The sequence below is a fragment of the Chrysochloris asiatica genome, unplaced genomic scaffold (genome assembly GCF_000296735.1).
Source record: "Chrysochloris asiatica unplaced genomic scaffold, ChrAsi1.0 scaffold00168, whole genome shotgun sequence".
NCBI lineage: Eukaryota > Metazoa > Chordata > Mammalia > Afrosoricida > Chrysochloridae > Chrysochloris > Chrysochloris asiatica.
In genome coordinates, this window is record NW_006408686.1 from 6660704 (window position 1) to 6675183 (window position 14480).

The window sequence follows — 14480 nt, forward strand, 5'->3', positions numbered from 1 at the left end:
GCTATGAGTTGAAACCAACTTGACTTAACAACAGTAAATGTTGGCTGAGTGAATAAACTGAGTGAGTGAAATCTATTCCTGGTTGAGCTTCTTGGTCCTCAACCCCAGAAAAGCCCCAGAAAAGCTCCAGTCGTCCGCCACAGCTGATTGAGTCCCTGTTGTTAAGCGCAGGCGAGTCGGTTCCCACTCATCGTGACCCTGTACAGGGTTTCTGAGTCTTTAAATCTTCGCAGGAGCAAAAAGCCTCATGTTTCTCCTGTGAAGCAGCTGGCAGGCTCAAACTGCAGACCTCGTAGTTCTCAGTCCAGTGTTTATCCTATTACATGTAAATTCATTTATTCCTTTTCATCCAAAACATTTACTGGTTGACAACCCACTGTGTATCATTAATTCATCTCCTTTTTTTTCCCCAGGATGGGGAGCCGAGGGGAGGCTCTAGATCTTTCCAACACACGTTTCTTGAGCTAGTTATATGGTGGTAGGGAAGGAAAAGGATGCGAGACCTGTAAGGCCCCAGCCAGAGAATAAACGAACTGCCATCACATGGATTCTAAATCACAGGGACCTGGGGGCGGGGGCGGAGGGGAGCCCCCTTGGAAAGAGAACCTCGATGCTGGTCAAGGTGTGCCCCAAGCCTGGAGGGGAGGGACATGAGATGAGGGAAAAGCTGGGGTCCAGGAGGCCTATCTTCCTCCTCTGCTCCTACTTTCATGGGGTTCCAAGACTATACGTCTTAACAGTCTTTACCAGGGCAGACAGCCTTATCTTTCTCCTACAAAATGGCTGCTGGGCTTGAACCACTGACCTTGTGGTTAGCAGCCCAATACTTAGCTCACAGCGCCATACAGTAATCACCCTTACTGAGGAGAGCAGGAAAACACTTATTGCCTGCTTGAGACCAGGTTCTCTCCAAGGCGTTTGACCTGGATTCGCTCATGTACTGCAATAAGCTGGGGTTGCCCATGATCATGATCATGCTAAAGGAGAAACATCAGGGTGTGTGGAAGGGATAGGGCAGGGTAAAGGGTGAGACCCTCTCTCCTTGACCACTTACTGCAGCCTGGGACACTCTGGGTGGATTACCCGCACATCTCTGAGCACAAAGGGGTGTTAGCATGTATAAATTAGTGCAGAACCAATGACCCAAAAAGAACCACCAAGCCTGCCAAATGCAGAGCAATGGGGTCAAAGAAGAGCTACGCTGGCCTTCTTTGTGACATTGATGTCCACCGGCAGAAGTGTCAGGAAGACTGACCAAGCTGTATGCACACTACATGGTTATAAAGGCTGTCCTCTGTGAACACATGAATGAATGAGTGCAGTGGGTGGGTAAGTGAATGAAAACAGTGAAGGTGAGAAGAAAATCTGTGATTGCATCTGAGGGACCCCTGGGATGAGCACCAGGCAAGCAGGCCCCTCAATCTTTCAACACCTTTTCAACCCCATGGAGACCACCCATTTCCACCCCTTTCTTCCCAGCACCAGGCCCAAGCTCCATACTTGCATGCTTGGTCCCAGGTGGGTGTTTTGGAAACAGTTCCCAGGGGAGCCCACCACCTGCAAGTAGGAACAGAGGAGGAAGATGGGCCTCCTGGGCCTCAGCTTTTCCCTCATCTCACGTCCCTACCCTCCAGGCTTGGGCCACACCTTGACCAGCATTGAGGTTCTCTTGAGGTGATGTCCACTGATGCCCTGGTCAAAGCATACGCTTTTATCTCTGAGCACAACCTGGTTGGGGAAGGGAGGACAGAAATGGTGGGCTTCCGTTTCCTCCTCAGAGGGAGCAGACTGACACTTCTCTACAGCCTGGAAGCACTTCTTCACTGGGTCTCACCTGGAACAGGAAGTTGTGACTAGTAAGGATAATCTGTCTCACAGTCACCCCGATGCAGTCAGGGTTGGCCAGCAGAACACCCACGCTCAGTTTGTTCTTCAGGAAGGAAGTGCCTGCTCCAGGCAAAGGGAGTGCTTAAGACCCACGTCCCAGATCCAACAGATGATCTGACCCTTCCCTCCAGTACTGCCCTGGTCCCAGCCCCCAGCCCTCCTTCGGCTCTGGGCAGTCCTTGCCCACCGACCCTGCGCCTTCTGGGAGTGTGTCTGGGCGGTGAGAAAGATGGAGAATTTGTAGGTGGTGCCCTTGTCTAAGAAGATGCGCTTGGGTAGCGTGTTCTTGGACTTGAAGTTGTAGATCTTCTCATAGCTGTCCATCTCAATGTACACACCACCTGCGCTCTGCAGGTTGCTTGCCAGGTAGAAATAGTAACTCTAGGATGGGAGGAGGTGGGAGGGATGCGCACGCAGAGCAAGTCAGTGTTGGGTAGGCCACCCCCCACCTCCCTACCCTTCTCTTATCCCTCCCTATGCACCTGGTCTTGCTTCTTGTTCTTCCACCAGCGCCAGGTGGGGTCGTGCACGGGGTCCGCGTATGGCTGCAGGGTCCCCCACCCCCACCAGGTACCATGAGATGTGGGCCTCATCCCCAGGCCCAGTCCCTAACTGAAACTGGGCCTTACATACCCTGACCCATCCCACCCCCAGCCCTGCTTCCATTCCCCACAGCAGCCAGGCCACAACCCAAAGTCATCTCTTCAAAACCCCCAACCCAGTGTCGTGGACTCTACAGGACCAAGGAGAACTGCCCTATAGGCTTCGGAGGTTGCAGATCTTTCAGACAGCATCATCGTTCTCCCACAGAGCGGTTGGTGGGTTCCAACTGCTGATCTTTTGGTTAGTAAGCCAAGGCTAACCTCTGCACCACCAAGGTTCCCCATCGCTTTAAAGGCAGGCCCCTCCTTAGTCTCCAGTCGTCCTTCCCTCAGATACCCTTCAGCTTCACACTCTGAGCCCCACCCCTGAAGACCTGGCCCTGAAAGTGAGAGCCTCAGCTCAGCGGGCCCCATGGGCCACCTGGCACCCACCTTGTCGTACTTGGAGTGCAGCCAGAGCAGGTAGTAGACCAGGCCCTGGTAGACAGCAAGCGACTGCTGGTTGTGGAAACCTGAGGCCTCCAAGACACGCGGCGGCAGCGCCCGGTAGCGTTCCTGGCGCGTGTACATCTGCGGGTCTGGCACCTCGTACAGGCGCATCAACGAGAAAGGGCATAAATTGTGAAAGGTGGGCGTCAAGTGGTTCCTGGTTGATGGTGAGACAGGCAGGCGGGTGGGAACAGGCCCTGGGCCCCACTCCCACTCCCCAGAGTACATATCTTAGTCAAGGACAGGGTCCACATTCTAGGAGCTGAGCAACAGACCTCCTCAGCCCCACGGGTTTATTTATCACAGCTAACCTCCTACCCATACAGAGATCCCTCTTGAAATAACAAAACCCCCAAGGTTAAAACTTACTTGCTTCCTCTTCTGTAAACTCCCCACTTGCTTACTCCCTACGCCCTCCGGCCCTCCCTGCCATATGTTTGACCTTCACTCACCCTATAATGCCCTAGGTCCTCCCTATGAACGGGGCTCAGTCTCTGGAGAAGAATAACGTCCCTCCTTTGTTATAACTCTTGTGGCGTTGGCAACTCCTTCAGAGCGATTCCAGTAACAATGGTACTGGGGATGGGCAGCTGGCTCTCAGAGCCCTAAATTTCCCCACCTCTGTGCTGCTGACTCCCCAAAGCTAACTGAAATCCAGGGCTGTGGCTCAGTGCCCCCTGTGGGAGTCCTGGGCCGCTTTCTAGGCATCTTTCACCCCAGTCTTTCAGTCCCCTGTGGCCTGTGGCCTCCAGCCCCTAAGTCTCAACTCTACTTACCTTTCAGGTAACCCGAGGAAGTCACTCTCTAATGCAGTCAAATCGGACCTTGTAGGTAGACCTTTCTCCTTAGTCCCAGCCATGGCTCTTTGGGGCCCTCCCCATAAGCGCTCACTATCACTGTACTCCATTTGCATTGTATGCCCAGTTTCTCAACACCCAAGTGCCCTTAAGGGCATTACAGGGGGTTCTCCTTATCTGGAACACCCCTCCCCACCTACCGCCTAGCTAATTCTTTCTCTTCTTGCAGGTCACATGGATTTCCTCCTCTAGGAAGCCTTCCCTACTGGGCCCACCCTTCTCATCAAAGTTAGCTCCTTTTTTAGTTCCTTTTGAGTCCAGGTGAGGCACTGTGAGTTAATGTCCTGGACTGCAATGTTGGTTTGAACCACAAGCACAGTGGTTCAAGTTCACTAAATTTGGGAGTCGCTCCTCGGAAACCCAAGATAGGGTTGCGATAAGTCGCAAACAACTCAACGGTACATAACAACCACCACCACCTGGGAGTCCTGGTGTGATGCTGTGGGATAATGCACTGGACCCTAAGGTCAATTTGAACTGCAAGGTTGGTGGTTCAAATTCACCAGTTACTCCTTGGACACTCTATACAGAATCGCTGAGTCGGAACCGACTCGACACCACTTCACAACAACCACCACAGACCTGTGGTACTGTAGTGGATTATGAACTGGGCTGCTAACCACACCACAAGGTCAGCAGTTTGAATCTATCAGTTGCTCTGCTGGAGAAAGATGAAGCTTTCTGCTCCCGTAAAGATGAACAGTCTCTATACAGGATCGCTAAGAGTCGGAAAAGACTCAGGGGCCCACCATCACCACATCGCCACCCACCACAGGTCTGGAAGGGGAGTTCCCTGAGGGCAGCGCCCCGGGCTCCCCTGACTAAGACTGCAGTGCCTAGGGTGGTCCGGGGTCTTCTCACCCTTGCTGCTCCAAGAAGTAGCCATTGTTGAGCTGTAGGTACACCAGGATCTGCTCCACAGGCACCAGCCTCTTGACCAGCTGGCCCTGCTGGCCTTTCAGAAGGTACACTAACTGCAGTGGGAAGGCAAGCCAGCTGAGAGTCAGCCACTCTGGGGCGCCCCACCCCCACCCTCCAGCCCATACCTGGTAGAGTTTTTTGTTTTCGTAAAAGATGGTGACCAAGGTCTCATTGGAGGTGTACAGAGGTGAATGCCACATCCTCTGCAGGTTGACGAACGTGTCCCAGCCCTCAGATGGGAACAGCTTGTACACCCGGTAGCTGCCTTCCAGAAGGTACCAGATCTGGAAGGTGTGTGTGTACAGCATGGGGACCGGTGAGTCCAGCCAGGACCACGCGAGTCCACATGCTTTCTCTGGGAGTGCTATCTCGCTACTTCCCAGAATCCTGACCACCTCTGGCTTCAGCCCTCACTTTCATTATACACATCTTCAAGGTTTTAGTCCCTTTATTAAGGACTTCTGCTACAGGCAACCTGAGTAGTTCTAACATATACAATTCCTAAAAGCTACCCCCTCATTTTCTCTGAATCACTCAGGATCTCACCACCCCCTTGGCCTCAGTTTCTCACCTCTGCACTAATGCCCATATATACCCTCCCCACCACATCTGACTCCAGACCTCAGCTTCCTCCTGAGCCTCAGCCTGGGAGACCCTCTCTAAACCCACCTACCTTCAGGACCTACTCCAGTATGCCCTCCCTGATATACACACATACCCTTACAGATGCACACACACACTCAGCCCCCTTTTAAGAACTTTGATAGGTATTTACTCCCCCACCTCAGCCTGACCCCTCGGAATGTGCCTCCCCTATCCCAGATCTGATCACTCACAATTACTATCTGGTGATGAGTCTGTCTTCCCAAATAAGTATAAGCTCTGTGAGGGCAGGACCCAGGACTGACTTAGGAACCACTGTGTCCCCACACTGGGGCAGTATTTGTGAAATAAACAACTGCATGAAGAAATGAAGGAAAGCCGGCTCCCAAATTTAGATCCTGGCTTTGAGCACGGATCTTTCACTTTGCTGTGTGACTTGCATAAAGACACACAGTCTTTCTGAACTCCAGGGTTCTCGACTGTAAGTGGAACTTGGCTGCTCTTCCTTGGAGTCCCTGAGGGTGTTTCTTTCCTGAGCCCCTTTACCTTGGCAGGGGAGAATGGACAAGGGAGAGGGCCAGGGCAACATACCTCCTCAGTCTCAGTGACAATAGCTAGGTCCCCCTGGAATGAGTTGGTCACGTACTTGATGGTGGACTCCTTAGTAAAGTCCGCCAGGTAGAGGTAGTTTTCATGATCATAGCTGCAGGGGTCATGATAAGGAGTTAAGAGATTCCCAGAGAACACCCCCTACAGGACACCTGCCTCTGCGCCCACCAACTCCCAGTTCCTCCCACAGCCTTGTGAGAACCTGCAGAGGGGACCTGGGCTCCTAGTTGCTGCCTCCCACCCCAACCAACTCAGCGGCTTTCAAGCCTCGTAAGAGATGCCATTTTCCACGTCTGTGAAATGGGGGGCAGCAGGTCAAGCTGGCAGTTTGCTACAGCCCCTGACCGTGGCTGAGGGCCCTCTAGGATGAAAGGGAGGCTCGGTGTGAAGGATCATAACCTTTTCCAGAGACAAGGCCTGTCTCTGTGTTACAAAGGTTGGGTCCTTGTGTAAGGTTTCATTGAAGAGTAAGCTTCTGCAGCTTTGTAATAATGTGGCTACCTCTCATCTTAGCCCTAACCACTCTAGCTCACATGTTCCCACCATGGTCCTGATAATGCCTGGACTTCGAACCACTCCAAAGGTCTGGTAACTTCAGACAGGGTGCCCACCTCCTCCTACCCTTCTTTTGCCACCTAATGGGCCTGGAGGTGCAGAATCTGCTTGGCTTGCCTAAGATGGGGGCCCACCTCTGCAGAATGAAGTTCCCCCAGATGAACAGCAGGTTGTTGTACGGATTGTAATGCAGGCCCTTGGGCAACGATGGGGTGTTGGTGTAAGACTCTGCCCCTTGAATCATCAGGAACTCCAGTCCTCGACCTGGCCAGGGCAGAGACAGAATGCACACAGCAATGAGGTCATCTGGGGTCATCTGGACCCCTGCCCACTGGAGGCCACCTCTGCCTTGCCCTCATACCATCAGGGACGTATTCCGGGAGCGTGTAGAGGACGCACACGTTGTCTTTTACTGCAGATGGAGACGCACAGGACAGGCCTCAAGGCCTTGGCCATTCAAAACTGAAGCCACCGCCAGCTGCCAACTCTGCCCCCACACAACTCTCTTAGGGCTTCCCACTTGGGCCTGCTTTTTTGTGAGAATTCATTATAAAAAGGCACAGCCTCTGAGGAGGAGACAATCCTGGCAGGGCTCTTGACTGAAGGATTCAGCTATACATAGCAGCCTGGTCTTGCTTCACTTAAAATAAAATCGAAGTCTCTTCATTGTGAGGCCCTGTTTTCTGCTCATCTCCCCAGTATGTCTCCCCTTTCCCTTTCTGTCCCACCCATACTGACTGCCGCCTTTACCCTGTTCACCACTCTCCCTTACCCTGGGGCACCATAAGAAATATTTTATTTCCTTCCCACTGCTTGCTGGACCTGCCCATTTGGACCCCATCCTCATGGGGTCCCCAATTACCCAGGCTGTAGCTGACCACCAAGTAAGTCTTGTTGGTTACGATCTCCACTAGCAGCAACAGCTTCCTTTCCTCCCCTTGGAATATGCCCCATATGATGGAGCAGTTCTGCACTGAAACAGGAAGGGGATGGTCCCGAACAGCCCCTGGAGCCCACCCCCATGCCTCTAGCCTCTCCAAGGTTTCCACGCCCCTCCCCACTCACCCCTAAATGGCTTCCCTCTACCCTCCCGGAGCACGCCCATCCGGGTGAGGAATACCTTTTAAGTCTGCACACACAGACCTCCACTTGGGCAGCATCTCAAAAAACACTTGGCCATCTGGGGAGCAGAGCAGGTATCCATGCTCAGACCACCCATGTCCTGGCAGACTGCACTCCCACCAACTCCCGGGTTTTTCTCTGCTGAATGCCCGTGTCCCTCCCCATCAGTTCCTAGGGATTTCAGGGGTCTGATCTCTCCCCCTGGCTTTTAGGCCACCCACACTTGGCCTATCAGAAGTCTGTCTCTGGTCACAGTAGTTAGCTGAGGTCTGAGCATGTGACCCAGAGTGAGCCAATCAAAGTGCACCCTGGGACTTGGGCTAGAGCGAATAAGAAAAGGCTGCTCCAGTCTCTTGAGGTGACTCAAGCTGGTGGAGTACATGAGTCCTGAGCTCCTGGGGACCATCTTTAAGCCCCATGAAGGGGGCACGTGGCTGACAATGAGGCCAAAGCACAAAGCTAATAATAATTCTTTATAGAGCTTACCTCATCCCTAACTTTGAGGGGGCTCAAAAAATTCATGGAAAAAAATGGATGAAAAGCTAACGGAAGTGTTCCACGAACTTGGTAAAGCCCTTTCATACAGGCAGTCCCTGATTTACACTGTATTCCAGGTACAAGACCACCTCTACTACTACTGACCACCTCCTGTTTTTTGTTTGCTTACACCTTGTTAGTAATATATGCTACATACAATACACTGCATAATTTGCTGATATTATCATTCTCTGATGGTCACTCGAGGATGTTCAAGGTTATGATTTCCTGTTCAAAACAGTGCCCTGCAGTGAGAAACTTTATATATATATAAAGGTATCTGACTTACATGAGAACCAATTTACAATGGAGTTGTTGAGACGGAATTCTGTAGTGAGTTGGGAAATACCTGCATTTATTTAATCTTTATATCAATCCTATGAAGTAGTTGAGGAGCTCTGGTAGTGTAGTGGTTATGAATCAAGCTGCTAAGCTCCCAATCAGCAATTCGAAATTACCAGCCACTCTGCGGGAGACAGATGAGGCTTTCTGCTCCCATAAAGGTTTACAGCCTCGGAAACCCTGTACAGGGTCGCTATGAGTGGGAACGGACTCCACAGCACGGAGCCGCCACCATCATGAAGCAGCTACTATCATTTGATCACTCCAGTTAGCAGATGGGAAAATGAAGTGTTACCACAATCTGGCTCTAGAATCTGCTGTAGTCACTATGCTACACTGCGCAGTTCTGATGACAAAGTTTATCTACGAGCCCTAGACTCAGCCATTCTGAAGTTGGACCCTGGTCTTTCCACTTACAGAAGTCTATAAACTCTTTGTACTTAAGTGATTTTTTAATGGGTTCTGCCCTTCGAAGTCATACCTAGCATGACCCCAACCAAAGCATAAATCCTCCTCCACCAGTAAGAACAACCTCTAGTCTGAGACCCATTCTGAGGGTACCTGGTGAAGGAGGAGAGCTAAGGTTGAAATTCTTGAAGATGAGAGGACACGGAGGGAATCTCTTAGGCTACCAGAGGTCCCGGCCTCACCTGTAATGGTCCCAAAGTGGACATAACCCTCATTCTTGCCAGTGGTGAGGGCGATAATGTACTCGGAGCCATTGGAATGGAATTCCACGGGACACAGCTTCTTGATGCACTCGTTGGCCAGAACACGAGTCCAGGTGCCTGTGGGGGCCAGCATAGGGCCTCGGGCCCAGGCATTTGAACCTGGGCCCTGGACCCACCCTTCCCCCACATCTCACTGGCCTTAGGGAACCTGGAACTGACCCTCTGGAGCTGAAGTACTTGATCACTGTGCAGGCCTCCCCTGGGGGCACCAGCTGCCTTGGAGAACATTCCCCAGGCTCACACTTGGTCCATGAAGTTCAGATTGAACTGATCGTACCTTCTCTCTCCATTGGACAGAGCAATGGTTCTGAGCTGAGCATGTGACCAAGCTGGGCAAATCAGAGACAGCGCCAGCTTGCAGCCACACACAACCTCCACAGAGTGGGGCCTGTCTGATACTGGCAATGAGCCCTGGATCCATCTGTGCCTGAAGTTAATTGCTCCTGAGCTTTCCAATTAAGCAAACCAATAAACAACCCCCCTTGGTTTGGCTTAAGGAGCCCTGGTGGTATATAGTGGGTTAAGCATTGAGTTGCTAACCACCAGTTTCTCTGTAGAAGACAGATGAGGCTGTCTACTCCCACCAAGATTTACAGTCTCAGAAACCCTAGGGCACAGTCTAAGTTCTCTATGGGGTCGCGATGAGTCAAAATCAACTTGATGGTTTGGTTTCCATTCTTTAGCTTCAGCCCAATTTGGTGGGGCTCCTCCCACTGTCAAAGTGCCCTCAGAAAGCCAGAAAGGAAAACAAATTTGTGGGTATACGCACAGACCAAGGGAATGTAGGTTATGATTTTAAAACATGTCTTCTTTCATTTAGTTAGGGGGAAAAGAGAACTAGAACAAAGCAGACTTGGGCAACTTAAAAAATTGAAGCTCAAGATGGTGCCACTACCAACTGCTCTGAAAGGGATCCCATTAAAGGATCCCAGATAGAGCAGCAGAAAATATGGAACAAAATTCAAAATTCTTTTTTAAAAAATGACCAGGCTTCAGCCAGGCGGCAGGCTTGCAGAGTGTGCCCTTTGGTTGTTTGGATGACTGTATATTCCTACGTGTTTTGGTGTACATAAAAAAAAAAAAAATCCCCAAACCCAATAACACAGAGGAAATAGAAGCAGCATGGAGAGGATTGCAAAAATCGCAATGAAACAAAATACGATAGGATGAACGTAAAGTTGATGTTCTCCCATGTGAACTATCACTCAATTCAAATTAAAAACTTAAACAAAAAAAAGACCAGGAGGAAGCTGAGACTCTGGCCCTTGACCACCCTTCAGGTCTGGAAAGGAACTCACCCTTGTGGTCCAATTTTCAGTCAAGAGGTAGATAGGTATACGGGAGGACAACAACACTGATACAGTGTGCTAACCATGGGGTGGTCAATCATTCCAAATAAAAAGGGCAATAGTTTCCTAAGGACAAAGTTGAGACAGGCTGGGAAGGTGGGTGGAATGGAAACAGGAGGCACAGGGAGGAGGTGGGAGAACTGTAGTTGCAGGAAGGGGATGGTAATCACTGAGATGAAGCAAAGTGTAGGATTTGATGAATGGAAAGAACTGATGACCTGCTCTGTAAACCTTCACTCAAGTCACAATAAAAAGTTAAATAAAAATTATTATAAGCTCAAAAATCTCTTTTTTTCCTCCCTGGTCCAATTCTGTCCTGACACTTTGTTCCTGAGTGGCTGTGTGTGTTTTTCTCTTTCTCGTGGCTCCCTCCCTTCACTCTCACATCCCCCCTTTTCTCAGCTGGTCCACAATTTTTGGGGTGGTCAGTGTGAAATTCTCCACACCAGGCTATCGGGGGAAGAGAAGACTTATGCAGGGTGGGCAGGGATGATGCAGGACTTTGAAAAGCCCTTCCGACACCCCCACCAAGCCACCCCATGGTAGCTCCAGGTGCATCTAGTGGGTGGGTTCACTAAGGTGCCCTCCCTGGGACGCCAACAGCAGGTCCCCTTCTCTAACATACCAAGGGTCCCATGATATGACCTGGTCATGGGCCCCTCACCAGTTTTGGAGTACACCTGGAGTTTAGAATAGGTGCCTGTAATATAGTAGATGAGCTGGTTCTGCCGAATGAAGAGGGTGCTCTCCATGGAGATGGTGTCGTAGATGGTGGCTGTGAAGGTGTCCTGGGGGCAGTAGAAGGAGCCCACCCAGCAACTGTCAATGTTCAACTGCAGGGGAGCAGAGGCTAGTGGTGAGCAGGTGGGCTTGGCCTCAGCCCTCAGGTCCTGCCTTGCGGGGGGTTATGTTCTGATGATAGCTTGAGATGAACATACACAATTGCCCCCGGGTTCCCCCCTTGCTCACTGTGCAGCAATGCCTTGGTGGTCAGACTTCCTTAGTGTGGTCAGTGAAGCAAGTGGGTGGCCTGCTTCAGCTCAGTGAGCCTAAGCCAGTTGGGACCTTGTGTGACCCCCAGAGCTCAGCAGTGTACCATGGGTTCAATGGTGTTTGGCAGCTCTAGTTCCCCTGGCAGTCAGGGTTGCCCCCACATGGACATAACACATCGCATGCTCATCCCAAAGACAAATTTCCTATTCTGCTTGAATACAAACAGCTCTCAGTCGACGCTAGCAGAATCCACTGACCACTTACTAACAAATCCTCAGCAGTGAGAAAGCACCTAAGAGGTTTCATCTAACTTTAATCATGTTTCTAGAGCTCACCATCAGCTTATAGGCCAATGAGGTCTGAGGAAAAGTCAATTGGCACCACGAAGAAGCAGATTCTAATGACAAAAAGCAGGGTTTCTTAAATAAACTGCCTTAAAAAAGTTTGATCAATAGAACAAGTTTTAGAAGACTTAACTGAATGCAATGTGTGAATTCAGCTTCAAATAAGCCAACTTTAAAAGATAGTTTTAGATGACTGGGGAAATTTAGTGATGGCCTGGTATTAGATGGTGGTGGTTGTTGTTAGGTGCCATTGAATCACTACTGACTCATAGCAATCCTATGCACAACAGAGTGAAACACTGCCCAGTCCTGCGCCAATGTCACCATCGCTGCTACGTTTGAGCCCATTGCTGCTGCCACTGTGCCACTCCATCTAGTTGGGGGGTTTTCCACTTTTTCTCCAACCCTCCACTTTACCAAACATGATAGATATCCTTTCCCTAGGGACTGCCCCCTCCTGACAATATGTCCGAAGTATGAAAGAGGAAGTCTGGCCATCCTGAATTCCAGGGAGCATTCTGGCTATACTTCTTCTCATAGATTGGTTTATTTTTTTGGCAGTCCATGGTACTTTTAATATTCTTCTCCAAATCCATCAATTCTTCTATGGTCTTCCTTATTCACTCTCCGAATTTCACATACATATGAGGTTACTGAAAATACCATGGCTTGGGTCAGGGGCACAATTTACTTCAAATTGACATCTTTGCTCTTGAACACATTAAAGAGGTCTTGTGCAGCAGATTTGCTTAATGCAATGCATCACTTAATTTCTTCACTGCTACTTCTATGAGTGTTGATGGTTGATCAGAACAAAATGAAGTCTTCAACAACTTCAGTCTTTTCTTCATTTATATGAATGTTGTTTATTAGTTCAGTTGTGAGAATTTTTGTTTTCTTTACACTGAGGTGCAAGCCATACTGAAGGTTGTGGTCTTTGATCTTCATCAGTATTTTAAGTCCTCTTTGCTTTAAGCAAGCAAGGTTGTATCATCTGCATATTACAGGTTGTTAACGAACCTTCCTCCAATCCTGATCCACATTTTTCTTCATATAATCCAGCTTCTCAGATTATGTGCTCAGCATACAGATTGAAAAAGTATGGTGAAAGAATACAACCCTGGCACACACCTTTCCTGATTTTAAACCATTCAGTGTTCCCTTGTTCTGTTCAAACAACTGCCTCGTGGTCTATGTACAGGTTCCTCATGAGCACAATTAAGTGTTCCAGAATACTCATTCTCTACAATGTTGTCCACAGCTTGTCACGATCCATAACATCAAAAGCCTTTGCATAATCAATAAAGCACAGGTAAACATCTTTCTGGTATACTCTGATTTCAGCCAAGATCCATCTGACATTGGCAATGATATCCCTCGTTCCATGTACTCATATGAATGCAGCTTGGAACTCTAGCAGTTCTCTGTCAATGTATGTTTCCAGCCGCTTTTGAATTATCGTTAGCAAAATTTTACTTGTATGAGATATTAATGATGTTCTCCAATGATTTCTACATTCCATTGGATCACCTCTCTTTGGAATGGGCACAAATACAGATCTCTTTCAGTCAGCCGACCATGTAGCTGTCTTCCACATTTCTTGGCAGAGATGAGTGAGTGCCACCAGTGCTGTATCAGTTTGTTGAAAGATTCCAATTTGAATTCCATCAATTCCTGGAGCCTTGTTCTTTGCCAATGTCTTCACTGCACCTTGGACTTCTTCCTTCAGTATCATTGGCTCTTGATCATATGCTGCCATCTTGAAATGTTCAACCATAGAACCCTTCATTATTTCAAGTCAAGACTTGAATATTCCCTTCAGTTTCCTCAGCTTGAGAAATGCTGAGCCTGTTCGTCCCTTCTGGTTTTCTAACTCCAGGTCTTTGCACATTTTGTTATATTTGACTTTGTCTTCTCGAGCTGCCCTTTGAAATCTTCTGTTCAGCTCTTTTACCTCCTTATTTCTTTCATTTGCTTTAGCATCTCTACACTGGAGAATAAGTTTCAGAGTCTCTTCTGACATCCATTTTGATCTTTTCCTTCTTTCTTGTCTTCTCAATGACTTTTTGCTTTCTTCCTATATGGTTTTGATATCATCCCACAACTCTTCTGGTCTTTGGTCTTTAGTGTCTAATGAATCAAATCTGTTCTTCAAATGATCTCTAAATTTAGTGTGATATGCTCAAGGTCATATTTTGACTCTTGTGGACTTGTTTTAATTTTCTTCAGCTTCAGCCTAAACTTACATATGAGCAATTAATGGTCTGTGTCACAGTCTGGCCCTGGCCTTGTTTTGGCTGGTAATATGGAGCTTTTCCATTAATCGCTTTGATTTCTGTATATTCCATCTGGTGAGGTCCACAGGTATAGTTGTCTTTTATGCTGTTTGAAAAGGTATTTGCAATGAAGCTATTGGTCTTGCAAACTTCTATCATGTGATTGCCAACATAGTTTCTATCACCAAGGCCATATTTTCCAACTCAGGATCCTTCCTCTTTGTTTCCAGACTTTGCATTTCTATTGTCAGTAATTATCAATA

At 48.9% G+C, this 14480-nt stretch overlaps 1 protein-coding gene across 1 annotated transcript in view; it reads right to left on the bottom strand.

The window, feature by feature from the left end:
- The window catches only part of CATSPERG (catsper channel auxiliary subunit gamma), a 46176-nt gene that overhangs the window by 7831 nt on the left and 23865 nt on the right, over positions 1 to 14480 (bottom strand). Inside the window, exons 7-21 of the mRNA XM_006871546.1 lie at positions 11269 to 11437; positions 9175 to 9312; positions 7644 to 7703; positions 7386 to 7496; positions 6885 to 6935; positions 6658 to 6787; positions 5951 to 6062; positions 4882 to 5040; positions 4697 to 4809; positions 2922 to 3135; positions 2370 to 2432; positions 2079 to 2268; positions 1835 to 1950; positions 1648 to 1728; positions 1501 to 1557 (exon numbers count right to left, since the gene is read on the bottom strand). Of these exons, the coding sequence (XP_006871608.1) occupies positions 1501 to 1557; positions 1648 to 1728; positions 1835 to 1950; positions 2079 to 2268; positions 2370 to 2432; positions 2922 to 3135; positions 4697 to 4809; positions 4882 to 5040; positions 5951 to 6062; positions 6658 to 6787; positions 6885 to 6935; positions 7386 to 7496; positions 7644 to 7703; positions 9175 to 9312; positions 11269 to 11437 (1764 nt within the window). The remainder of the gene's footprint in view (positions 1 to 1500; positions 1558 to 1647; positions 1729 to 1834; positions 1951 to 2078; positions 2269 to 2369; positions 2433 to 2921; positions 3136 to 4696; positions 4810 to 4881; positions 5041 to 5950; positions 6063 to 6657; positions 6788 to 6884; positions 6936 to 7385; positions 7497 to 7643; positions 7704 to 9174; positions 9313 to 11268; positions 11438 to 14480) is intronic.